The 26,609-nt window shown below is 39.9% G+C and overlaps 1 protein-coding gene across 4 annotated transcripts in view; it reads left to right on the top strand.

Annotated features, from left to right (window-relative positions):
• Positions 1–26,609, top strand: part of U2SURP (U2 snRNP associated SURP domain containing) — an 88,203-nt gene that overhangs the window by 35,037 nt on the left and 26,557 nt on the right. For all 4 annotated transcript variants that reach the window (XM_089672562.1, XM_089672560.1, XM_089672561.1 and 1 more), the window contains exons 9-14: positions 7,650–7,815; positions 15,425–15,636; positions 17,944–17,987; positions 21,179–21,283; positions 22,168–22,234; positions 22,323–22,486. In XM_089672562.1, the coding sequence (XP_089528688.1) occupies positions 7,650–7,815; positions 15,425–15,636; positions 17,944–17,987; positions 21,179–21,283; positions 22,168–22,234; positions 22,323–22,486 (758 nt within the window). The remainder of the gene's footprint in view (positions 1–7,649; positions 7,816–15,424; positions 15,637–17,943; positions 17,988–21,178; positions 21,284–22,167; positions 22,235–22,322; positions 22,487–26,609) is intronic.

Below are 26,609 nucleotides of genomic sequence, written 5' to 3'. Positions count from 1 at the left end.
GCAATCGAAATATTTCCTGGATCAACTTTACCTATAATTGTTAGTATTCAGTTATATTTTGTGTATCTAAGAGAGAATCCAGGCCTTTTTTGAAGCAATCCACCGAGCTGGCCAGAACCAACTCTTGAGGGAGTCTATTCCACATTTTCACAGCTCTCACTGAAGAAACCTTTCCATGTTTGGAGATTAAATTTCTTTTCCTCCAGATGTAAAGAGTGCCCCCTTGTCCTCTGTGATGACCTCAGGGTGAATGACTCTACACCGAGTTCACTATATGAACCACTGATGTATTTATACATGTTGATCATATCCCCCCTTAATCACCTCTTCTCAATAGAGATTAATTTCAGTTCCTCTAATCTTTCCTCATAGCTGAGCTCCTCCATGCCTCTTATCAGTTTAGTTGCCCTTCTCTGTACTTTTCTCAAGTTCCCCAATGTTCTTTTTGTGAATTGGTGCCCAAAACTGAACTGCATATTCCAGATGAGGTTTTACTAATGATTTGTACAGGGGTAAAACTCTCTCTCTCTCTCTCTCTCTCTCTCTCTCTCTCTCTCTCTCTCTCTCTCTCTCTCTCTCTCTCTCTATACCTCTTTTAATACAAGAGAGGAATTTTAGCCTTAGAATATCGTGCAAAAGTTCATTTATTTCAGTAATGCAACTTAAAAGGTGAAACTAATATGAGAGAGACTCGTTACATGCAAAGCAAGATAGTGCAAACCGTGATTTGTCATAATTGTGATCATTATGGTTTACAGCTCATGAAAACCCCAATTCCACAATCGTAGAAAGTTAGAATATTGTGAAAAGGTGCAATATTCTTGGCTCAAAGTGTCCCACTCTAATCAGCTAATTAAGCCATAACACCTGCAAAGGGTTCCTGAGCCTTTAAATGGTCTCTGTCTGGTTCAGTAGGAATCACAATCATGGGAAAGACTGCTGACCTGACAGTTGTGCAGAAAACCATCATTGACACCCCCTATAAGGAGGGAAAGCCTCAAAAGGTAATTGCAAAAGAAGTTGGATGTTCCCAAAGTGCTGTATCAAAGCACATTAATAGAAAGTTATGTGGAAGGGAAAAGTGTGGAAGAAAAAGGTGCACAAGCAGCAGGGATGACTGCAGCCTGGAGAAGATTGTCAGGAAAAAGCCATTCAAAAGTGTTGGGGACTTTCACAAGGAGTGGACTGAGGTTGGAGTCAGTGCATCAAGAGCCACCACACACAGATGGATCCTGGACATGGGCTTCAAATGTCGTATTCCTCTTCTCAAGCCACTCCTGAACAACAAACTTCGTCAGAAGCGTCTTACCTGGGCTAAAGAAAAACAGACCTGGTCTGTTGTTCAGTGGTCCAAAGTCCTCTTTTCTGATGAGAGCAACTTTTGCATCTCATTTGGAAACCAAAGACCCAGAGTATGGAGGAAGAATGGAGAGGCACACACTGCAAGATGCTTGAAGTCCAGTGTGAAGTTTCCACAGTCTGTGTTGATTTGGGGAGCCATGTCATCTGCTGGTGTTGGTCCACTGTGCTTCATTAAGTCCAGGGTCAACGCAGCCATCTACCAGGAGATTTTGGAGCAGTTCATGCTTCCTTCCGCAGACGAGCTTTATGGGGATGCTGACTTAATTTTCCAGCAGGACTTGGCAACTGCCCACGCTGCCAAAAGCACCAAAACCTGGTTCAATGACCGTGGGATTACTGTGCTTGATTGGCCAGCAAACTCGAATGACCTGAACCCCATAGAGAATCTATGAGGCATTGCCAAGAGAAAGATGAGACATGAGACCGAACAATGCAGAAGAGCTGAAGCTGCTGTTGAAGCATCCTGGTCTTCCATAACACCTCAGCAGTGCCACAAGCTGATAGCTTTCATGCCACACCGCATTGAGGCAGTAATTGCTGCAAAAGGGGTCCAAAGCAAGTACTGAGTACATATGCATGCTTATACTTTTCAGAGGTCCGATATTGTTCTATGTACAATCCTTGTTTTATTGATTGCATGTAATATTCTAATTTTCTGAGATTGTGGATTTGGGGTTTTCATGAGCTGTAAGCCATAATCATCACAATTATGACAAATCACGGCTTGAACTGTCTTGCTTTGCATGTAATGAGTCTATCTCATATATTAGTTTCACCTTTTAGGTTGCATTACTGAAATAAATAAATTTTTGCACGATATTCAAATTTTTCGAGTTTCACCTGTACATTTCTCAACATTAAACCTCATTTTTCACATAGTTTCCCAATTAAACAGTGCATTCAGGCTGGCTTGTATGTTGAAGACATCCTGTAAGGACGTTATTCCACTGCACAGCTTGGTGTCATCTGCAAAGGCTGAAATGGGATTTTTAAGCCCAGTCCCTATATCGTTTATAAATATATGAAAAAGTAAGGGTCCCAACACTGAACCTTTGGGTACACCACTGATGACCCTAGACCATTCAGAGTATGAATCATTAACCACTACTCTTTGAATACAATCTTTTAGCCAGTTTTCTATCCATTTACTCTATCATCTGTTCCTACACTTGGAAGGGGCTCTTGCTGTCCAGTGAGAGTGCTTCTTTTGAATCCTTTGCGCTAAAAGGCATCCAAGTCACTGCAACAGGCCAGCTTCAAAGCAGATGAAAGGGGATCAATAAGGGGTCCCTAACACTGTAATTCTTGCTCAGGACTCAAGATTTAGAAGATTATCAACTTGTCCTCTGGAAGGATTTACCCCCTTCCTGACCAAACCATTTTTTTTAAATTTGTCAATTGCTCAGTATGCAACACGAAATTTATATAATTTTTTTATCACATTAGATTTCTTTTGGTGGCATTTGATTACATAGTTAAATAGTCTGGTTGAAAAAAGACACAAGTGCATCTAGTTATTTTTTTTGCAACATAAAATGAAAAAAGGCCGACAAGTTAAAAAAAAAAAAGTATTTTTTACTGTTATAAAACTTACCCAATAAAAAAAAATAAATCTCCTAATACATTCTGCCCAAAATATATTCTGCTACATGTCTCTGGTAATAAAAAAAAAAAATTCCTAATAAGTGTGTATTGGTTGGATTGCATGAAAAGATCTAGCATCTACAAACTATGGGATATATTATTGGAATTTTTATTTTTACTACTATGGGGGGGGGGGGTGATCAGTGACTTATAACGGTACTGCAATAGTGCCACGGGCAATCTGACACTAAAAGACTCTGGTGGGAACTGACTAACTGCCATTGACATCACCAGTGACATTAATACAGTGGTCTGCACATATTAAATTCTGTCACTGTAATAATGACACTGGGTAGGAAGGGATTAACATCTAGGGTGATCAAGGGGTTAACTGTGTGCCTAACAATGGGTAATGTGTGTAATATGTGCTGCTTTTACTAAGGATCTTGTTATTTTTATTCCCTGCTTAGCAGGGAATGAAAACACAGCAAGATCTCCTTTTAGTGAATACAGCTCTGTATTGCTTACGACAGAGCTGTGTTCAGCACCGATCACTAGGTCCTGGTGGACAATCATTAACGATTCACAGCACAGGCGGGCACGTATGCCCTTTGTCCGAGCACACTGATCAAGTACTAGTTACATGATCCAGTGCAGGAGAGACACTCTGCTGCCGTATATGTAAGTTATACGGTTGGCAAGCAGTTACAATTTTAACACCAGAGCAAATTATAAATGTACAGGCTTAGGTGCAGACAGCGAATCGTGTTATGAAGGTAGATGGTATAGCAGCAAATATTCACTTAACCTGTAACTTGAGTTGCTGTACCCTCAACATCTGCAGCATCTCTGCTTGACCCACTCCTTTAATCTGGGTGCAGCAGTGAGCAGTAGACTAAAGAGAGGCAACTTGAGGAGGATATTAATAGTCAAGTAAAGTGAAGTCCAGGCTTATTTTACAGTGAAGCCCTTTGCCAAGGAGAAAAACCATTTAAATTGGTGGAAGAGTAACTAAGAAATATTGTACCTTGAAAAAACCTAGCAAAATCCTACTTGTGTACCCCAGGTACCTCTGTCATCAGAGCGACCATTCTCTGCTGCCAGCAACATAGTTTGTAAAAAGTTAATTTAAAAAAAATAAATAAAAAGCCATCCTCAGCCCCGACCATGTGGACTTATTACCGCTCTTACATTCCACTTCAAAGTTTTTACAACATTTGTAGTCCACCTCTTTTCAGAAGGTTTTTTTTCTGCCTTTTTATCCACTTGCCCTCCAGAAGATTTACCCCCCTTTCCTGACCAGGCCATTATTTTGCGGTATGGCTCTGCGTTACTTTAGTTGACAATTGCACAGTCATACAATGCTCTACATAAAATTTGTCATTTTTTTCCCCACAAATAGAGCTTTCGTTTAGTGGTATTTGATCACCTCTGCAGTTCAGTTCATTTTTTTTGCACTATAAATGAAAAAACACTGACATTAAAAAAAAAAAGCCAAAATATATTCTGCTACATATTTCTGTTAAAAAAAAAAAAAATCACAAGCATATATTGGTTGCTGCAAAAGTTATAGCGTCTACAAATGGCGGTTTATATATACTGGAATTTTTTTTATTTTAATGTATATACAGTTGGGTCCATTTATATTTGGACACAGGCACAATTTTAGTTTTTTTTCAGGTATTGACCAAAACATATTCAAACTATAGTTATATAATGGATATGGGCTGAAAGTGCGCACTCTCAGTTTTAATTTGAGGGTATGTACATCCAAATTGGAGGAAGGGTTTAGGAATTACAGCTCTTAAAAGTAGATCCCCCCCCCCCTTTTTTCAAGGTATCGAAAGTAATTGGACAATTTAATCAAAAGCTGTTTCATGGCCAGGTGTGGGCTACTCCTTCGCTATTTCTTCATCAGTTAAGCAGGTAAAAGGTCTGGAGTTGATTCTAATGCAAATACCGATTGTGGTATTTGCATTTGGAATCTATTGCTGTGAACCTACATCAGGCGTTCAAAGGAGCTGTCCATGCAAGTGAAACAAGCCATTGTAAGGCTTCAAAAATGAAACCAATCCATCAGAGAGATGGCAGCAACATTAGGAGTGGCCAAATCAACAGTTTGGTACATTATGAGGAAGGAGGAACGCACTGGAGAGCTCGGCAACATAAAAAGGCATGGACGTCCACAGAAGACAACAGTGATGGATGATCATAGGATCCTCTCTATGGTAAATAAAAACCCATTCACAACATCCAGACAAGTGAAGGACACTCTCCAGGAGATGGGTGTATCATTGCCAAAGTCTACGATCAAGTGAAGACCTCACGAGAGTAAATACAGAGGGTTCACCACAAGGTGCAAAACCATTCATAAGCCTGAAGAATAGAAAAGCCAGATTAGACTTTGCCAAAAAACATAAAAAAAAAAAAAAAGCCAGACCAGTTCTGGAAAAGCAGTCTTTGGATGGATGACACAAAGATTAATCTGTACCAGAATGACGGAAAGAAAAAAGTGTGGAGAAGGCTTGGAACAGCTCATGATTCAAAGCACACAACATGATCTGTAAAACATGGTGGAGGCAGTGTGATGGCATGGGCATGCATGGCTTCCAGTGGCCCTGGACCATTGGTGTTTATTAATGATGTGACAGAAGCAGCCGGATGAATTCTACAGTGTTTAGAGATATACAGGTGAAACTCGAAAAATTAGAATATCGTGCAAAAGTTCATTTATTTCAGTAATGCAACTTAAAAGGTGAAACTAATATATGAGAGAGACTCATTACATGCAAAGCAAGATAGTTCAAGCCGTGATTTGTCATAATTGTGATGATTATGGCTTTGAAAACCCCAAATCCACAATCTCAGAAAATTAGAATATTACATGCAATCAATAAAACAAGGATTGTACATAGAACAATATCGGACCTCTGAAAAGTATAAGCATGCATATGTACTCAGTACTTGCTTTGGACCCCTTTTGCAGCAATTACTGCCTCAATGCGGTGTGGCATGAAAGCTATCAGCCTGTGGCACTGCTGAGGTGTTATGGAAGACCAGGATGCTTCAATAGCGTCCTTCAGCTCTTCTGCATTGTTCGGTCTCATGTCTTTCTCTTGGCAATGCCCCATAGATTCTCTATGGGGTTCAGGTCATTCGAGTTTGCTGGCCAATCAAGCACAGTAATCCCATGGTCATTGAACCAAGTTTTGGTGCTTTTGGCAGTGTGGGCAGGTGCCAAGTCCTGCTGGAAAATGAAGTCCGCATCCCCATAAAGCTCGTCTGCGGAAGGAAGCATGAACTGCTCCAAAATCTCCTGGTAGATGGCTGCGTTGACCCTGGACTTAATGAAGCACAGTGGACCAACACCAGCAGATGACATGGCTCCCCAAATCAACACAGACTGTGGAAACTTCACACTCGACTTCAAACATCTTGCAGTGTGAGCCTCTCCATTCTTCCTCCATACTCTGGGGCCTTGGTTTCCAAATGAGATGCAAAAGTTGCTCTCATCAGAAAAGAGGACTTTGGACCACTGAGCAACAGACCAAGTCTGTTTTTCTTTAGCCCAGGTAAGACGCTTCTGACATTGTTTGTTGTTCAGGAGCGGCTTGACAAGAGGAATACGACATTTGAAGCCCATGTCCAGGATCCGTCTGTGTGTGGTGGCTCTTGATGCACTGACTCCAACCTCAGTCCACTCCTTGTGAAAGTCCCCAACACTTTTGAATGGCCTTTTCCTGACAATCCTCTCCAGGCTGCAGTCATCCATGCTGCTTGTGCACCTTTTTCTTCCACACTTTTCCCTTCCACATAACTTTCTATTAATGTGCTTTGATGCAGCACTTTGGGAACATCCAACTTCTTTTGCAATTACATTTTGAGGCTTTCCTCCTTATGGAGGGTGTCAATGATGGTTTTCTGCACAACTGTCAGGTCAGCAGTCTTTCCCATGATTGTGATTCCTACTGAACCAGACTGAGAGACCATTTAAAGGCTCAGGAACCCTTTGCAGGTGTTATGGCTTAATTAGCTGATTAGAGTGGGACACTTTGAGCCAAGAATATTGCACCTTTTCACAATATTCTAATTTTCTGAGATTTTGCATTTGGGGTTTTCATTAGCTGTAAGCCATAATCATCACAATTATGACAAATCACGGCTTGAACTATCTTGCTTTGCATGTAATGAGTCTATCTCATATATTTCACCTTTTAAGTTGCATTACTGAAATAAATGAACTTTTGCATGATATTCTAATTTTTTGAGTTTCACCTGTACTGTCAGCCGATATTCAGCCAAATGCAGCAAAGTTGATTGGATGGCACTTCACAGTACAGATGGACAATGATCCAAAACACACTGAAAAATCAACTTTTACATCCACTTAAAGTCAGTGTTAATCTAAAAAAGCCCCAGGTAGGCACATCCAATGCACATGAGCTATAATGTTACACAAGGGTAAAGAAATTGTTATAACATGCAGAAGGGTATCAGATACTATTAGGCAACACCTCAGTGGCTCAATATACTGTAAATGGGGACTTAATGGGGTTTGTTTGTTTCTTTTTTATTTGTGTTTTTTTTTAAATTTTGCCTTCTTGATCAGAATTAATTTTTTCCAGGCTTTTTTGTTGTGATGACAATTACTAAAGGATCAAAGATACTTAATGTTTTAATTAAAATGTTTCTTGAATTTTTAGATGAACGAGGAGATGTTGTGTCATGAATTTGGAAAGTTTGGGCCATTGGCTAGTGTTAAAATCATGTGGCCACGGACAGATGAGGAGAGAGCACGGGAAAGGAACTGTGGCTTTGTTGCATTTATGAATAGGCGTGATGCAGAGAGAGCTTTGAAAAACTTGAATGGTAAGAGTACCTTTTACCAGATAAGGATTTTCCTGCTATTTTCTTCAACAGACCTTAGGTGCAGACCAAGAAAACTTCCCTTGATTGCTGGGCATTGTTTACTTCTGGAGTTGAAGGGTACTGTGCCTGGACATGAAGTATAAAGCCTGTCCTTGAAGCATGCTCTGAGCTGGAGACTAAGACAGTCATTATTCTGCACTGATGCATGTACAACAATTTTAGAGCTCCAAAAGATTTTAAACTTTATTCTTCCCTCGGAAGGCTGGGTAGTAGTAAGTTCCTTGCATTCTCTGTCTGCGGTCTGTATTGCTGACAAGGAAGTTGATGAGAAAGCCGGATGGCAGGGTCATGGGATTTACATTTAACATGCACTGTATAATGTTCTTGTACATCTATAGCCAGCCATAGATGGTCAGGCATGTCTGCACAATCTTTGTATTTTTAGTTACTGGTGCATAAGCATATATGCTCATATCAAAGACATGCATGATTCTGTGCAGAAAAAAAACAGACCAAGCAATAGATTTTCCCCTGGCTTTATTCTTCTGAAACCTTAGGCTTTATACACATGGGCGCTCAGGCCTGTATACTGTGAATCGGCTGTTTAAATGGCCAGGGCCACAGGATGTCTATATAAATATGTGGGAAGGCAGCCGCTGTACAGACACAATCATTTGTCCTAATTTGACAGGCGCTTGGGTGAGCGGTCTCTCTCTCTCTCTCTCTCTCTCTCACTCACACTCACACACACACACGCTGTTGGCGTTTAGGACCACTCTCCTGCACTCATATCAAATTATGAAAAGCTGCTGTGTGCATACAGCGATTGTGTCCCAATGGACTTGTATAGGCTGCTTGAACAAGGTGGCTCCAGCCCCATAAACAGTCAATTCACGGTGAACTGGCCTCAGCACCCATCTGAATTAGGCTGTCAATGACTTTACAGCAGAGACACTCTCTTGACAGCCCAAATAGGAAGTTAAAATCACACTAGATTTCTTGGAGATCAAAATGTATTTGTACTTGTAGTGTTTTTAAAAGTGTTAAAACATGGGGAAAAGTGCATGCGTTGTAAATGTTTTTTTTTATTTTATTATGCTCAGACATACACTTTAAAGCCCCATTAATATCTGGCATTTTGGGATCTCAGGTTTGGCTTTGCCATGATAAATCGTGGCAAACAGCATTGCTTGAAGCTTGTCCCCCAAAAGAAGCTTCTGCACATTTGTGGACGACAAACTTTGCGTGATGTGGTGCAGTGTGATTTTATCATGCGACAATCACAGCAGAGCCGCACTACGTTTAGGTGCCATTTAAAGTGAATGGGACCTGAAAATGCACAGTGCATTTTTCCACTATTGCAGTGTGATTTAAGATCATGGACAGAATCGCAGTCATGTTACATTTTACACCCATATTTAGGGTGTAGCATGTTCTGCAAGTCCCATCTGCCGCTGCGGCAGTATTTTGAGTAGGCCCCCAAGGGTACTGATCACCATGCTCGTAGTCCATTTACACTCCTTCCAGCCTGACAGCGCATACAGAGATACGAGCTGAAAACTGGAGGGAGTGTGTATTAGCCTGCTTAGAAGACTTTACAGGCTCCTGTTTAAAAAAATAAATAAATAAATGCACATTTTTTAAGCTGCAAAAATATGTGCATTTGTTATTTTGTAATCTGTGACAGAGTGTAGAGAGTGAGAATTGTATGATAAATGAGACATACACCTTCTCCTGGGGTACGTCACAAGATGGAGACCCCCCCCCCCCCCTGCTTTCTACAAAAACTGAAGCCTTACCGGATGGGGAGGGGTTATGCCTAGGTGGGGACTTCAGTTTTTTGTTTTTTCCCTTTTTATTTTTTTTGCCAGTGTCCAATCAACTGAAGGTAGATGTATAACTCTATTGTAATGGATATGAAGATGCTCGTTACCCTGGGATGTACTCAAAGGAAAGGACTTTACAGTTAAACCAAAAATCTATTTTTTTTAAACAAGGTTAAAAGGGGATCTGCAATCTTGAAGAAAATGTAGTGTAGGTGGAGTGTGCTCAAAGCAGGCTTTGCCTTTTGGGTTTTAGGATAGTAATGTTCCTGTCCATTGTAGGTACAAGTACATTATCTCACATAAGTGAGTTGGACATTTTCACTTAGGGGTGTACTTGCTTTTGTTGCCAGCGGTTTCGACATTAATGGCTGTGTGATGAGTTATTTTTAGGGGACAGCAAATTTACACTGTTATACAAGCTGTACACTCACTACTTTACATTGTAGAAAAGTGTCATGTTTTCAGTGTTGTCATGTGAAAAGATAGAATAAAATATTTACAAAAATGTGAGATACTGTATGTCCTCGGATGGGAAGGGTGATATCTTGGTTATTGCTGCAGCAGTGGTTGAGAGATTATTTTTTTTTTTTTTGCAGGAGATTCCCTACATAGAAAAAATCCAAGTGGCTATACAGCTGCTGGATCACTTTTACAGGCAGCTGGAAGCAGTTACCCCCCTGCCGCCATCTGTCTTCTTTACTGGGCTCTCCTGAGCAATTGAGGAGCCCAGTATTGCCGGTGTGCTGAGGGGAGAAAGATACATCCGTACCCGCCTCCTCTCAGTGATGTGAGAAACAGGAAGCAGCCTTTTCAGTTTGTTTTTTACAAACTATTACCAAGTTGTTAGCGCATCTGATCAAACTGATCTTGGTTTGTTCAGATAGTTTGGAGGACAGAGGGGAGATATGAGATCTAAAAAAAATCCCCAGATCTGTTTATAAACAGGGTCTGTCATGGTGCTTATGCCTTGTGATAGCAATAAAGTTCAATTGAATGCAAATGTAAACGGTGATCGCAAAACTCATGTGAGATCACCAGGAGCATCCGCATGGGAGCAATAATTCCAGTGCCAAACCTAAAGTGGTAACTTGGAAAGGCTTTTAAAGTGCTGGCTATGGAGATTTTTAGGTACTGTAGTTTGGTGCCATTTCACAGGCGTCTGCCATTTTAAACGTGTGCATGGTAATTATCTATTTACTCGACATAACATCAATTTTTATGTTTTACTAAAAATTGGGCGCTTGTGTGTCCTAAAATTCATTTAAGTGCACTTTTTCCTGAAAATGTGTTTGATAAACTGCAGCACAAATATCATGCAACATGAAAATTGCAACAACTGTTTTATATTCCAAGGTCTCTGCTTAAATAAAAAAAAACAAAAAAAAACAAAACACATATAGATATAGATACAGATAGATAGATATATATATAGTTAGATATATATATATGTGAGATAGATATATAGATAGATATATATATATATTATAGTAGTTTTCTAGCAAAAAATGCAGATTTTTAAATGTACAGCTGGTAAAATAAGTAATGAACATGTCACCATTTTTCTCAGTAAATATATTTCGAAAGGCGTTATTGACATGCAATTTTTCATCACGTCGGTAACAAGTCATACATACAAAGAAACCAAAACAAATAAGTTTAGAAATTAAGTTATGTGTAATAAAATGGAATGACACAGGGAGGTGCGAAAATGTATGGAAAGCCAAGACACCAGCTGAAATCTATCAGTAATGAGAAAGCAATCCTGCCCCTCGTCAGTGCAAACACTTCAGGTTAAGGCTGGCCATACATTATACAATTATCTGCAGATTTTCTGCCCAATTTCCTTTAGATTTACCTTCAACTATGTAGTACAAGGGCCTGCCTAATTGGATACAACTGAAAGTGTTGTTTAGGTTTGTCCTCCTATTATATGGTTTTTGGTAAATCTAAACCAAAAATCTGCAGATAATTGTATAATGTATGGCCAGCCTTAGTCTCAACTGTTGGCCTATAAAAAAAAGTGCCTCATTACTAAGGTGTCACACAAAAACGAGAAAAGGAAAGAGCTCTCTCAAAACCTTTGCAACTTTATCGTTGCAAAACATACTGATGGCATAGGTTACAGAAGGATTTCTCAACTTCTGAATGTACCAGTGAGCACTGTTGGGGCCATAATCTTGAAGTGGAAAGAACATAATTTCACCATAAACCGGCCATGACCAGGTGCTCCTCACAAGATTTCTTACAGAGGGGTGAAAAGAAAAGTTCTCAGAAGAGTTGTTCAAGAGCCAAGGACCACTTGTGGAGAGCTTCAGAATTGGAATTAGCAGGTACAGTTGTTTCAATGAAAACCATAAGTAATGCACTCAACCGCCATGGCATGTATGCATGCTCACCATACAAGACTCCATTTCTGAAGAAAAAGCATGTTGAAGCTTGTTTAAAGTTTGCTGCACAACATTTAGACAAGCCTGTGAAATACTGGAAGAATATAGTCTGGTCAGATGAGACCAAAATTTAACTCTTTGAATGCCATAATAGACATAATGTTTGGAGATCAAATGGCACTGCACATCACCCCAAAAACACCATACTAATAGTGAAGTTTGAAGATGGGAACATCATGATGTGGGGCTGTTTTTCAGCATACGGTACAGGCAAACTTCATTTCATTGAAGGAAGGATGAATGGAAAAATGTACCAAGGCATTCTTTAATAAAAATTTGCTACCATCTACCAGGATGATGAAGATAAAATGAGGGTGGACATTTCAGCAAGACACTGATCCCAAACACAGCCAAGGAAACTCTCAGTTGGTTTCAAAGAAAGAAAATTAAGCTGCTAGAATGGCCCAGTCAATCACTGACTTAAATCCAATAGAAAATGTAACGAACTAAAGATCAGAGTTCATAGAAGAGACCCACAGAACTTGAATTTGAAGACTCTATGGAAGAATGGGCCAAAATCACACCTGAACAATGCGTGCGACTAGTTTCTCCATACAGGAGGTGTCTTGAAGCTACCATTACCAATAAAGGATTTTGTACCAAGTGTTAAATAACTTTCAGTTTGCGTATTCAATACTTTTTCCCTGTGTCATTCCATTTTATTACTCATAACTTAATTTCTGAACTTATTATAGTTTTCGTATTTATGGATTGCATGGGTTGTTGCTGACATATGGTGCAAATTTCATGTCAATAGCCTTTAAAAATATTTACTGAGAAAAATGGTGGTTTTCAATACTTTATTTTAATATTTATATTTAATATTTTATTTTTTTTTATGCATTTAATATTTTACCCGCTGTATGTGAGAAATGTCAGAATTTGCCTTGACTGGAAGTGTTTAAAGAAGTTAGTCTGTGGAAGAATTTTTCACAGTGATATGATCTGATGATGGTTTGCAGTTACAACATATCTTGCTCTTACAGTATGGCGAGTCAAACTCCAGGCAGAATAAAAACACAAACATAAATACCTTTGTAAATACAGTACCTACTGTAAATATACTTTGACATAAATCACTGGAAGAGGAAGGAAAAGCGCTAGGAACAAAGTCACAAAGTGAGAAGAATAGCACAGGAATGATCTTCTCAGTCAGCTGTTATGCCTTTATTATTCAGTGAGCAAGATTTTTGTTTTCTGGCATTTTTATTTAGTGTTATAGTGATGGTCAAGGACCTATTTGTTTTCTGGCATGAGTAGCTGCACTAAATTACCAAACCTCAGGTAAATAAGTCATACAATGCTGCTTGTCTAAACTGCAGCTTTAAAGCTGAACTCAGGGCACAAAACTTTTGTTTAAATATATTCTTCAGGCATATAAATCATCTTTATGAGCACCAAATGCCTTTGTAAAGGTATCTTCCTTGGAAAAGTAGCAGTGACATCACTGTGCTGTACATAGCTTTTGCGGAGAAGGAAGCTGTGGGGGGGGGGGGACCCAACAGGCTCCAACAGGCTCCACTGTCTACAGACTGCCTGCAGAAAATTACAGGAGGGGGTGGAGCCAAGACTAGTCACCCTGCACAAGGAGATCGCACAGTAGTGACTGGTCTTTATTACAGCAAGCTCCTGCACAGAGGTCAGTTTTCACACTGGATTACTGCACAGGTCTGGAAGAAATACACAAAGATGTAAGAACACATGTTTTTTCTAGACAAACTTTTTTCTCTTGAGTTCAGCTTTAAAGGTGAAACTTACTAAATAAACCAAAAACAATTACTAGTAAAAAGAAATACTGCCTTAAAGTGTAACAAACGGCAAATTATTTATTTTAATTTAGTGTTTGGTAGGAGAAGGCCACTTGTCTGTTTTTGCTTTTTTTTTTGTTTTTTTTCTTGCCTCAGTGAGATTCGCCCTCTTTATTTGTACTGTTTTTGCTATAGATGTGGAAAGTGAAAGTAAAAGAAAAATTTACATCAGAATAGTACTAAAGGGAAAATCTTCCAATGGGGACACTAGTCCTGGTGACACCCAGGGATTCCGTCATTTTGGAGGGATTTCCTCTGACTCCTTTTTTTGACTTTCAGAAAGTGAAGGGAAATATCCCCCCATAAGCGACACAGATGAGTGAAAAAAAAAACCTGGCAGGTTATAACCCTCCCTTACAAATGATTCCATAATGGCGAAAAAAAGTTTTGCATTTAGTTACTTTGTTTCTCAACCTTCTCCTTTAGAGTATTATATGCTTTCACCTTTTTATGATCAGAGGTCATTTTGGCCTATATTCCTGGACCAGGATTAGAAGCGCAGTTAAAGTGTACCTAAATTCTCCCCCCCCCCCCCCCCCAAAAAAAAACAAAAAACATTTTTGATCTAATTTGACATAGTTGCAGTTTACCAGTCATTCCATGCTGTGACTGTATTATTATTTTTTTAATTTTCAGGCTAGGAACATTTCTTGCAAGTACAGAAAATACCTGGTTATCTTGCCCTCAATGCAGTGTTCTTGCCACCTCCTGGGAGCTTAAAATACAGCACAAATAACCTTCTCTATTAATGTTTAAACAGCTAGTCCCATCAGTCCACCATATGTATAGATATACAAAGGCAGATATGTTTGAAGTTCAACCTGTGTGACATTCATGGCTGCCTCCATAGACAATGAAAGAAAACAAAAACACACAGGGACATACCCAGGTATACAAAGCCTGAAAAAATAATCACACCCACTGGTAAGGACAGGTAACCTGCAATAGATTTGTTTTTGGGTTAGACACATATAACTTTAACATTAGCGTTATGATTTATTTTGCCCATTTAAATTTTTATATTGTGTATGGATATTTCAGGCTTTTATTGGGTACACTGTTTTAATGAATACAGTTTTTATTGTAGGCTGCCAAATTAAATAAAAAAAAAAAGTAAAATACAGTATTACTTTTTTCATTACTGTAACTATATTTGGCAATTACACTATTACATAGCTGCAATGGCATCTGAAGACTAGAGAAGTTTGTTAGTAAACCTGCATGTGGTCTGCATAATTTGGCTGTCATAGTAACTGTATGATTGGCAACAGATCACGAGGGTAAAACCTAAAGCTGTCACAGGCAGTTGGCTTGGAGAACCTGTGCATTCCAAGTTGTCAGCAGGGACAGAATTATCTTCCTCATGAAGTAGGGACCCATGTCTAAGATGGGCAGTAAGCAGACTTGCAGACCCCTGAGAATTATTCTGTCTCTCTACCTCTTCTGTTCTGTAAATTTACATTTATTAATTGTAGGGGGGTTATGGAATGGTGGTTAAAAATGTATATTTTCACTATTTTGATTTCAGGAAAAATGGTTATGTCTTTTGAAATGAAGCTGGGCTGGGGAAAAGCTGTGCCTATCCCTCCACACCCAATATATATTCCCCCATCTATGATGGAGCACACTCTACCACCTCCTCCATCTGGTCTGCCTTTTAACGCCCAGCCGAGAGAGCGCCTCAAGAACCCTAATGCTCCCTTGTTACCACCACCCAAAAATAAGGAGGAGTTCGAGAAGGTAATTAATGAATGTAACAATGTTTTCTCCTCATAACCAGTGGTGCTGGATACATTGATATATTTTACATACAGATAATAAAGGATTTTCTCTGCTCCATATATATATATATATTTAGTTATATACACACACACTTTTCTAAGCATTACTACATGGATCATGTGACCCATAAGGGTTAGTTTGATGTTCTTTCCAGGATTAGTAATAAAAAAATAAAGGTGTGACATTTATTGCATTGGACAAGTCATGTGATTTAGTTATTGATTAGCTGACTGGGTGCAGGTATGTGATTGTAGGAAGTTTATGGTTTGCGTGTAGAACTTGTATATACAGGGCTTGGTTAAACTTGAGTTCTAACTTTGTTGTAGGGATTCCTCAAAGTAAATTATATAAAACTTTGTCTTTTAAAAAAAATGACAATATGCAAATTCCATGTTTGATTGGAACACTTTTTCTTTACATAGGCCAGCTTTCTAATGCGAGAGAAGGATTTTATTGTAGATCGAGGAGCTGTTAAAATAAATGTAACCAATTGGGTTATACAGATGTTTTTCTTAGAAACAAACTAGTTGTAGCATGCATTCAGGTGCTTTACAGTGTATGTATAGCCAAAACATTTCTTTGTTAAGTTTTTGTTAGGCAGAAAACTGGCCAAATTTTTTTTGCGGTCAGTCCCTGCTAAGCAGATTCACCTTCTCTATTTGTCTTGAAGACCATTGTCACTAAGACAAAGTGATGGGAAGCCTGAACTTTTGCAGTTATCACCAGAACAATAAGACATTCCAGTGCCAACTGCCTGAGGGGAATTCCCCTCACTTTGTATAGATTTCCTCTCACTTCATTTTAAACCACCGATTGTTGAGTTCTTCCCTCAGCTCAGAGCAGAGAGCTGTGACTGTCAGTCTCTGGCTCTTCACTCCGCACCCTCCAGTGCTTACTGGAGCTCTGGGCTGTGGAGGGAGTGGGAGGGGCTTGCTTAAGCTCCAGGCTGAACCAGGCTTCTGGGTGGATTCTGACCATTTGGTCGGGATCTTTTCAGCCACAGGTATCTGCAGTTTATTAGTTGAAACTGTCTTAATGTTGGAATTCTTATTTAGCCTGAATAATATTTAAAGCAGAACTCCAGTCAATTTGTATTTTCCTATGCAGTGGGGCTATGCCTGCACTGCATGGGTTAACTGCTTGTTTTGTCCAGGGGCTCAGGAAAAGCTATACTTACCCTTTCTTCTGATCCTCCAGAGAACTGTGCTCCCCCACGTCCAGCGGTGGACTGTTCCTGCCATCCTCATGTCCAGAGCCAGTGTATGGGCATGGTGACGTCAGGAACAGCCCTTCACTATAACGCTAGCATGGGGAGGGGGGCGGCAGGAGCAGCAGGGACCAGTCTTGCACTTGGAGGATCGATGGATTAGGTAAATATATCTCCACTTACCGAATCTCTAGACAAAAATAACCATTTAACCCTTGCAGTGAAGGCCCAGCCTAACTACATGGGAAAATAACACTTTTTTTTTTGCCCGGAGTTCTTCTTTAAAGCTGCTGTATATGCCTCTGATATTTTTCAGTGGTTCTGCAGCTGCTAAAATCCAACATCTACAATTGGATTCACATCTGGCAGAACTTCCCATTATTATAGAAACCTATATCCTGCATTGCAGAGTACATAATACCTCTCCTATCACATGACTCAATCAAGCAGGTTCTGCTGTGCACTGATCAGACTGAATTGCAATTAAAGTGCATCGGGGAACTGTATTAAGGTACATGGGAAGGAAGGTTAAATTGTACATTGGAATCCATGCCTTTTTGACAGGATTGAGTGTCCATTTAGACCCTCAGGGTCTGTTCTGCAAATAGCAACATTTTGGCCTTTTAGTTTTAAATTAAACTATTTTTCCAAAGTGCCTCTATTTTAACAAAGCCCTGTATGTATATATTAACTTGTAATAGCCATTGCTTCTGATATGTTATTGAAAGTGTAGTTCAGCTAAGAGTATTGTTTGCTATGTTCAGAAATCAGGAGTGTACAGTCAGTGGCCCCCAATAGCTGTATTTGCCTTTACAATTTCCAGTGTAGTACCTATTTGATGTTTTAATGTGCATTATATATCAGGACATTTCAGCTATCACCCACTCTGTGGGCACATTCATTGTATCTTGTTAGTTGTTTATGCTTTTCAAGAAGTGCCTGCATAAACATGTACTAGATGTCTAGTGTTTAATGATATGTATAATTTCTTTTGCTTGTTACTTGTTAACAATACTCACATATTCTATGTTTATTATCTGATGTGACTTCATATACAGACTCTGTCGCAAGCCATAGTCAAAGTGGTTATCCCAACAGAAAGGTACATTTTTTTTTCTTTATTATTACTCATGTGATTTTAGAAAATATCCCCTTCAGAAATACAAATGATTGGTTGATGGTCTTGAAGGGGTGATTGGAGCTTCACTGAGCAACAGTTTTTTTTTTTTCCCCCCCTGTTCATTTAAATGCACGGTTAAGCTGGCATCAAATCTGTCACAAATCTGTTAGCAGGATTACACATCTATATACTTTTAGGAAGCTGAACAGAAAAGACTGGAAGAGCACCTGGAAGATGAATAATTGCTGGCATCAAGGGATCAATAGTGACCATGATAGGTTGTCTAACTTGCCTTGCCTTCCCTACCCCTTACAGGAGCTGGGTTTTTTGGGGTGCAGCTACAGACACAAGATTGTTGACTTGATCCAGCCATGTATGCAGGTTTTCTTTTTGTTTTGTTTTTTTTTTTAAAGGATAGCATGAGAAGAACATAAATCAAAGCAGCATTTACTTTAATTCCATTTGAGATTTTTACATTACACCTATATTTGAGTGATAGGAATGTGAACAGCACTAATATATTTCATCTCTAGATTGATGCTGGCTCAACCACACACTAGCTTTGTAATATTATACAGTGCATTCATAAAGTATTCATACCCCATTCACTTTTTTCAATTTTGTTATGTTGCAGCCTGATACTACAGTTGTTTAAATTCATTTTGTTTTCTCATTAATCTACACTCACTACCCCATAATGATGAAGTGAAAACAAAATTTTAGAAATGTTTGCAAATGTATTAAAAAAGAAAAGGAAAACTGAAATTGGCCTAAGTATTCAGATCCTTTGCAACAACACTAGAAAATTTAGCTCAGATGCCTCCTTTTTTTCTTGATCGTTGCTGAGATGTTTCTACACTTTGATTGGAGTCCACTTATGATAAATTAAATTATAGCATACTGTGGCATAGCAAAAGCCCTGATGTCAAAGGAACTGTCTGCGAAGCTCAGAGAGTAAAGCTTTTTTGCAAACTCCAAGCTGGCTTTCATGTGTTTTGCACTGAGGAGAAGCTTCTGTCTAGCCATTCTGCCATAAAGCTCAGATCCGTGCAGGGCTTCAGTGATGATTATCCTTCTGGAACTTTGTCCCATTTCCACATAGGATCTCTGGAGCTCAGTCAGAGTGATCATCGGGTTCTTGGTCACCTCTCTTACTAAGACTTTCTTACCTTCTCCCCAGATTGCTGAGTTTGGCTAGTCGACTGTCTCTTGGAAGAGTCCTGGTTGTGCCAGACTTCTTCCATTTGAGAATTATGAAGGCCACTGTGCTCTTGGGAACCTTCAGTGCAGCAGAATTGTTTTGTATCCTTCCCCAGATATTTGCCTTGCAGTAATCGTGTCTCTGAGCTCTGCAGGCTGTTCCTTTTGACCTCATGGCTTTTGCGCTGATACAGTATGCATTGTCAGCTGTGTTGTAACGGGTCTGAAAACTTACTCCAGTGTGATATTTCAGTTTTTCTTTTTTCATACATTTGCAAACATTTCTAAAATTCTGTTTTCACTTTGTCAAAATGGGGTACTGGGTGTAGATTAATGAGAAAAAAAGTGAATTTAAACAGCTGTAGTATCAGGCTGCAACACAACAAAATTGAAAAAAAAGTGAAGGGGGTCTGAATACTTTTTTATAAATATACTGTAAGGGAAGTTTCCAGGTCATCCCACCTTTTAAGTATATTGCAGGGTTGTGCTACCCTTTTTTGTTTTTCTTTTCAATTTATTGTATTTAATAATGATGGAAAAAAAAGATGGATGGAGCTGCCTGACCAGGTTGTGAAGGCATAGGGTCAAACATTAAGGTATTCGTTTTGACTTGGGTTAACTCTTTAATTGTGGTTCTAGTGGTTCTCTGGCTAGGGAGGGTGTCCCATAAACTCTTGCTCAGGAAAGCACAGTCTTACTTTCAAGATAGAAAATACAACCTAAGAAGAATCAAATTTCAAATTCCCATTGACCTTTGACATTGGCCTTGGTGAGCAACACCACAGCTGAACAGTCTGCGGCAGCGGGGGACCAGGAAAACATCAAGGGATGGATTGGGAAAGTATTTTGACCAGACATTGGTACGATCAACTCCAATAAATGTGGTTGTGTCATCATTAAAGCACGTAACATGATTATAGGTCAAACTGTAGTTCCACAATAATATTTTAGAGTAAACACTTAATATCCTTTTTTGCCATTGGAGCTTTTTTCCATTACAAAGGTAGTGTCCCATTATTAGAGTAATTTCATCTCAGATATTACTGCAGTTGCCAGGGTTGTATATGCTGTTAATATACCTGAACATGGCTGTTATTTTTATTGTATTGGTGCTCCACTGGAAATTACCCAGATTTATTGTGCACCAACACACCATAGGTCTTATGCTTATGCATAGTTGGGATTTTTTTTTATTTTTGTTCTTTTCTTATTCTTAACTTAGTTTTATATGTAATATAATCGGCATTACCTTCCCTAATTGGTTACATTGTTTTGTTTATATATATTTATATATTATTTAGGTAGGAGTCACAGTTAAATTCTCTTCTATGTTTCTTTATATTTCAAATCTTTACGTTTGTTGGATGTGGCCTTTTTATATATTAAAGCACCGTTATTGTGATTGGAGCCAGTGTCCTATTGTCATCAAGCAGCCCATATCATCATACTTATATCTTATACAGTATGTTTCTTTAGAATCATGTCATGCTATGCGGACAGTGTTCTTTGCTGCCCTGATAGTCTACCCCTTTCCTGACTGATGACAAAAGGATTTTCTTTGTGCCTTTCCTTTACCATCTTTTATTTGGAATACTCTAGTAAACCTGAGAGAATTCTTCAGACATCTGTTTGATAAATTCAGTGTGTTATTTATTTTATTTTTTTTGTACTATAACATTTATTACATGCTGCTGCCCTGCTAGCCTAATATAACATGACACTTAGCTTTTTATACCACTCTTTCGTTTCTTACCTGATAGCCAGAGTCCTTTTTCTGTGTTTTTAGAGGGTTTATCCCTTATCAGATGAAGGACTTCTATGTATTACACATACACTGAACAGCTGGGCAGCTACAATGCATCTTCAAATAGTGCTGTTACATACCATCAACCTCTATACTCTAGTTGGTAGATGGAGTGCAATTAGTATGTAGGGTCTGAATACATTTTCCTTTAACTCTACTGTCGTTGTAGGAATTTACTTGCTCTGATCCATCGCATGATCGAATTTGTGGTGCGTGAAGGGCCAATGTTTGAAGCTATGATCATGAACCGAGAAATCAACAATCCTATGTTCAGGTGAAAATGATGGTGCATTAAATTTCCTGGGAAATGCAGTACTTAATTACATATAATGAAACATTTTCCACACAATTTTCAGTTTATTTCTAAGGTGTCAAGCATTTGCTGTACCCATTCTTTAATTTTCAATGAACAAATCTGCAATACTGATGTGCTTTTTGTATGGTATAGGGCTCAAAGGGCGAAATATACAAATCTCTGAGCTCATTCAGACAGCTGATTTTGAGGCCATAGTTTTGTGCTGTATTTATCAGTGTAAAAACAAAAATATAGTACAATTACAAGTGTACAGTGTTCATGCAGCCTATTGGCTGAACACCAGCTAACGTGGATATTAACAATGTCATTGCTGCTGTTATCACCTCATGTTTTCTCCCATGACCCCAGCCCATGAGCCCCACCACATTTTTTAAGGACTTACAAACAGCCACATTCTCAACCTGCCTGCTGCTTCATGCCTGAAATACACAAGCCCCACCTTTTGGCCGTAACAACCTCCAGCTAATCACACAGCATCTGTTGTTGATATAGCATTTGGCACATGAAGATGTCATTCACAGGGCCAACATGTAAACATCAGTGATGTGTCATTGGCCGGTAGGCTGCATTTACTCTATTCGCATATAAATTTTACTCAAATAATTTATCTTGTACTGTGTGCAGACAACTAAATGCAAGATCATGCTTTCTAATGCTTTGTCTGAATGAGCCCTTAGGCTACCATATTTTTGATGAAGCTTGGTTGGTCATTGCAGTACAGCACTCCCAGAGCTTTAGGTCCAGGGATGCTCTGTTGCAGATTTCTGTGCATCTCTTAACTCTGATACATACGCTTCCTATGTCGGTGAATAGTGCAAATGTTATTTTCTTTCACTTTCTAGATTCTTGTTTGAAAACCAGACGCCTGCCCACGTGTATTACCGATGGAAGCTTTACTCAATACTACAGGTGAACAGTACTTCCGTATGCACTTTCCTATGCTGTGTGTGTTTTTTGTATGCAAAATAAACTTTATCATTTGTATCTTGTCATTTAGGGAGATTCTCCTATAAAATGGAGGACAGAAGATTTTCGAATGTTTAAAAACGGTTCTTTCTGGAGACCACCACCGTTAAATCCTTATCTGCATGGAATGACAGAGGAACAGGAACCTGAGCCTTTTGTTGAGGAGCCCATCAAAAAGGGATCCCTTAAAGAAGAGTACGTCTTTAATGTATTGATTTAGATATCTGATTAATCTTTTAAATTTTGTTTTAAGATTTTTAAAAGGGACTTTCCTAGAAATCTGTTTTTGTGATTGTACAGCACAGGAAACAGTCTTCTTTAGATTATTCTGAATAAGTAATATGCAGCTGCATTTAGGTAATTCGTACTCCACTCTCTGGATTGGTGGCAAAGCCTTTGGATACTGTGCCGAGCCTGATAGAAGAAGCGTGGTTGGCCTGTAATGTTGCTTTGCACTGGATCCTATTGTGGGTGCTCCCCAACTGCAATATGTGAAGTTAATTGCAGGGTATTTTTCAGGAGCAGAGCAATGGTCTGTCTAGTGCAGAGCTCAGTCTGTGAACCCCTTCAGAGGGTATGTCCTCTGTGACAAGGCAAAAGCCAAAAAGGGGTTAACTCCCGCTTATTCCTATTACTCAAGTGGTGAATACACAGGGCAGAAGTCCTTTGAACATGCCCATTGGAGCATTCCCCTTTTCCTGCACCACTGCTCTGAAGGTCAGGAGAACCACAGTGGGACATTTTATTTGCACATGGTGGACTAGAAGAGGAGTGATAAGGGATAAGATGGGCCTTTTACCTATATTGTAATACATTGGTTCATGGCCCTAACTCTGCCACACTTCCTCTGGTCATTCAGTGTACACTTCTGCCACACTAGTGAGGAATTTCTGCCACAGTGTCAGAGTTCATGGACCAAATTTCTGGCCTTGTTGAGGCCTTAAACTACAGGGGTCATGTCCGTTTCTACATCCCATATACCTTTGGTCTTTGACTTTGGCCATGAGGCAGTACTGGAAGTGGAGACATCTGTTGAGGAAACATCCTTGCCCTTTAATGGATCTGACCAGGATGATACACCTGTTACAGAATTTTCTGCAAAAGAAATGAGCTTATTGCTATGCTAATTGAAGCTCTTCACTCTTGGCTTTGGGATCAGCTTCTGGATTAGGGAATGGGCTCTCCACTCAAATCTCATTCCTCCAAGCTATTTGCCATTGGTGGGGAACATCAGATGTAGACCTTCTGGCATCCAGATTCAACAAAAAACTGGACAGGTTTGTTGCCAGGTACAGGGACCGTCAGACTTTTCAAGTGGACTCTGGTGTTGCCATGATATCAGTTCAGTCTGATCTGTGCCTTTCTGTCCCTCTAGATTCTCCCTCTGCTACTTTTGCAGGATTGAAAAGGAAGGTATCTTGGTGATACTTATTGCATCAAATTGGCCCAAAAAACTTTGTATTTCCACTGGCAGATGCTCCATGGGCTCTTCTTGATCCCCCGACGTGCTGTCCCAAGGGCCAGTGTTCCATCATGCTTCTTGTTTTCTGGCTTTAAAAACATAGCTGTCCTGAGGCACAGGGACCTTTTTAAGATTCAGTTATCCATACCCTCTTGAAAGCTAGGAACCCTACTTCTCAGTCTGCCATTGCACCCAACTTTGGTGTAAGTCGAGGAATATTCTTCTAAAAAATACTCCTGAGCTTCTTCCTGTCTGGTCTAGACCTAAAATTGGCCTTGAGTAAAATTAGGCAAAAATTTTAGCCTTCGTCATTCTATTTCAGAGTCCTTTGCCCTCTCGCTCTCTAGTTAAAGTCTTTGTTCAGAGAGTAGTGTACATATCCCACCCTGCTTTTTCCGCTCTATCTCCTTGAGATTTCAGTTTGGTTCTCTCTGTTCTCCAGAAGTTGGCCTTTGAGGCTATCGGTGATATTCCCTTGTATGACCTTACCTGTAAGATGGTCTTCACCTCTGTAAGGAGAGTTTCTAAGTTGCTGTCCTTAATCTTTAAGGAGCCTTTCTTAGTGTTGTTCAAGGGCAAGGTTATCTTGAGGCCTCTTTTCTTCAAAGGTGTTCTCTGTTTTCCACCTCTAGGTATTGTCCTTCCTTCCATATGTCCTACCTCAAAGCATCTAAGGAAATCCCTTAACTGTTTGTAAGTGGGGTGTGCACAGTGAGAGGAATGATGGCCCATATCGTTACTTCATGATGACCTCACGGTGGTGGTCAGACATGCTGTCTAGCTACTTGCCGCAATGATTAAGGCCTTAAGAGTGGAACACGTTGGAGTGCTTGGCATGTTTGACTGCAATAAAGTTAATTTTACTTCATTGACGTCATAGGTGTGCAGCTAGTCATTCCTCTGATGCATGGTGCATTGAGTGAGGACTCGCTCCTGAGCAAGCATCTGGGACAACTCAGAGGATATGGATGCTTGAAGTGGTGTTATTTTCTAGGCCTACTATTTGTGTGTGCAGTAGGAGGCTACTGCAGCTTTTGGGTCGGCTTTTACTCTTTTTGCTTCCTGAGGGTTCTAGATCTACCATTTCTGGATCAGACAAGTTATCGTTAAGTGCCCAGTCACTCCAGGTGCGATTTGCCATGCCAGGCAAGTTGCACCCTATTGTCCGCATTTAAAGCAGTCATATTGGTGCGATTCTGACATAGTCAGAGCCGCACCAATTTTCAAAGTAGTGCATGCACTACTTCAGATGCGACTTGCAAAGACATCTGAATTCCACCAGGTAGATATTCAAGCATTCTCTGATGCCAGTTTTGGGAGCAAGGTGATGCAAGCTGCTCTCCTGAGTCTGTCAAGACCTTCTTGACCTGTTTTTATTGTATGGGCCTGTTGGCATTGTTTGCTGTGTTGCCCACCACTCAGTTTGACTGCTTTTGGACATCCCAATCTTAATGATTTTAAAGAAGCTTGTGTACTGTACACAAGGAAAATAGGATCGACTCACCAGTGAAATTTGTTTCCTGAAGTACAGTACCAGGCAGAGAACCCTCCCTTCTGTTATGATCTCCCTTTTATTTCACTACAAAACTGACTCTAGGAGATATCCTGCAGCCTTTTTTGTTTTTTTTGCCAGTGTCCAATCACCTCAAGGTAACTTCATATAATCTGATTTTAATGTTTAAAAAAGAAAACTGTCCACTACTGTAGTATTTTCCTCTCTGTTTAACATTACATATAGTTCTACATAGCCCTTGTGAGCAAATAAACACTGTCTTGTTGCTCCAGTTATATGAAAAGCTGAAGTTTGACCAGTTGAACAGTCCTAATATAAAACATTTTGTATTTATGATCAAGTGTCAGTACTGCCATTACACCATTAGCTGATACTACCAGCACCAAACACATTAGTTATATAAAATAGCATGTATTCTGTTACATGCATTCAGCTGCTTTGCCTAACAAATCTGTTCAGTGCCTCCTCTAGAGCTGCCAGATATTTCCCTGAACGTCTGTCTTCCTATGCTGTGGAGAAACATTGTTCTGGTTCCTCCTGCCATAAAGGGATCTAGAGTGGGCTCTGAGGGACTAAGGGGGGACTGAAAGGGCTCATTTAGATGTGCAGCTATGATTGCTGGCAGATCACATTTCAGAGGGTGTTTGATAGTAAATGAGGAGAAGATGGGGGGCCTGAGGAGTGGGGGTGGGTGTTCAGAGGAGGAGAGGGGTGGTCTAAGGCTTAGTTTTCCTGCCCCCTTTCCTCCCAGTTAACACAGGTGAAGCCTCTTCTTTCCATCTCTAGTCATGTGACGTCACATGACAAGGGGAGAGTGAATAAGAAGAGCAGTGCGCCCTCACTACTCAGCAAAGCAGAGCTGAGACAGTGAGTTTTCTCCGTGCAGGCTCTCCATCTCCCCCTACAGGCTGGAGGGAGAAAAACCCAGAATCCTCTCCCCAGCAGAAGCTGGCCACTCTTTTTATGAGAGGAGTGAATTACTCCTGTCAGTGAGGAGCAGCACAAGCTGCTAAGTCATCAGCACGGCCCCCCCCCACGTTATCATTCCTCTCGGGGCAGGTTCCCACTCGGTCCCTCCCTCCTTCCTGCCCTGTTACTAATCTCTCAAAATGTATTGTGTTCTCTGAATGGACAGTGAAGATCCTGTCATTCAGCTGCTCCTTCATTCACAGAATGTGATTCATTATAGGAGAAACACAAGGTTTGTAAATGATGGAAAGGACAGAAGGAGGCATGCAACCAGTGCAGCTTCTCTCAGCGGTTGCTGCTGTTTACTCTTATAGTGCCAGAAGATAACTGCTCAGGGCAGGAACCTGCAGCCACTAAGGAGACTCTGAACAGAA

This window comes from Staurois parvus, unplaced genomic scaffold (assembly GCF_062004578.1).
Source record: "Staurois parvus isolate SC_StPar_1 unplaced genomic scaffold, SC_StPar_1.0 ptg000131l, whole genome shotgun sequence".
NCBI lineage: Eukaryota > Metazoa > Chordata > Amphibia > Anura > Ranidae > Staurois > Staurois parvus.
This window is presented reverse-complemented; position numbering and strand designations above follow the sequence as displayed.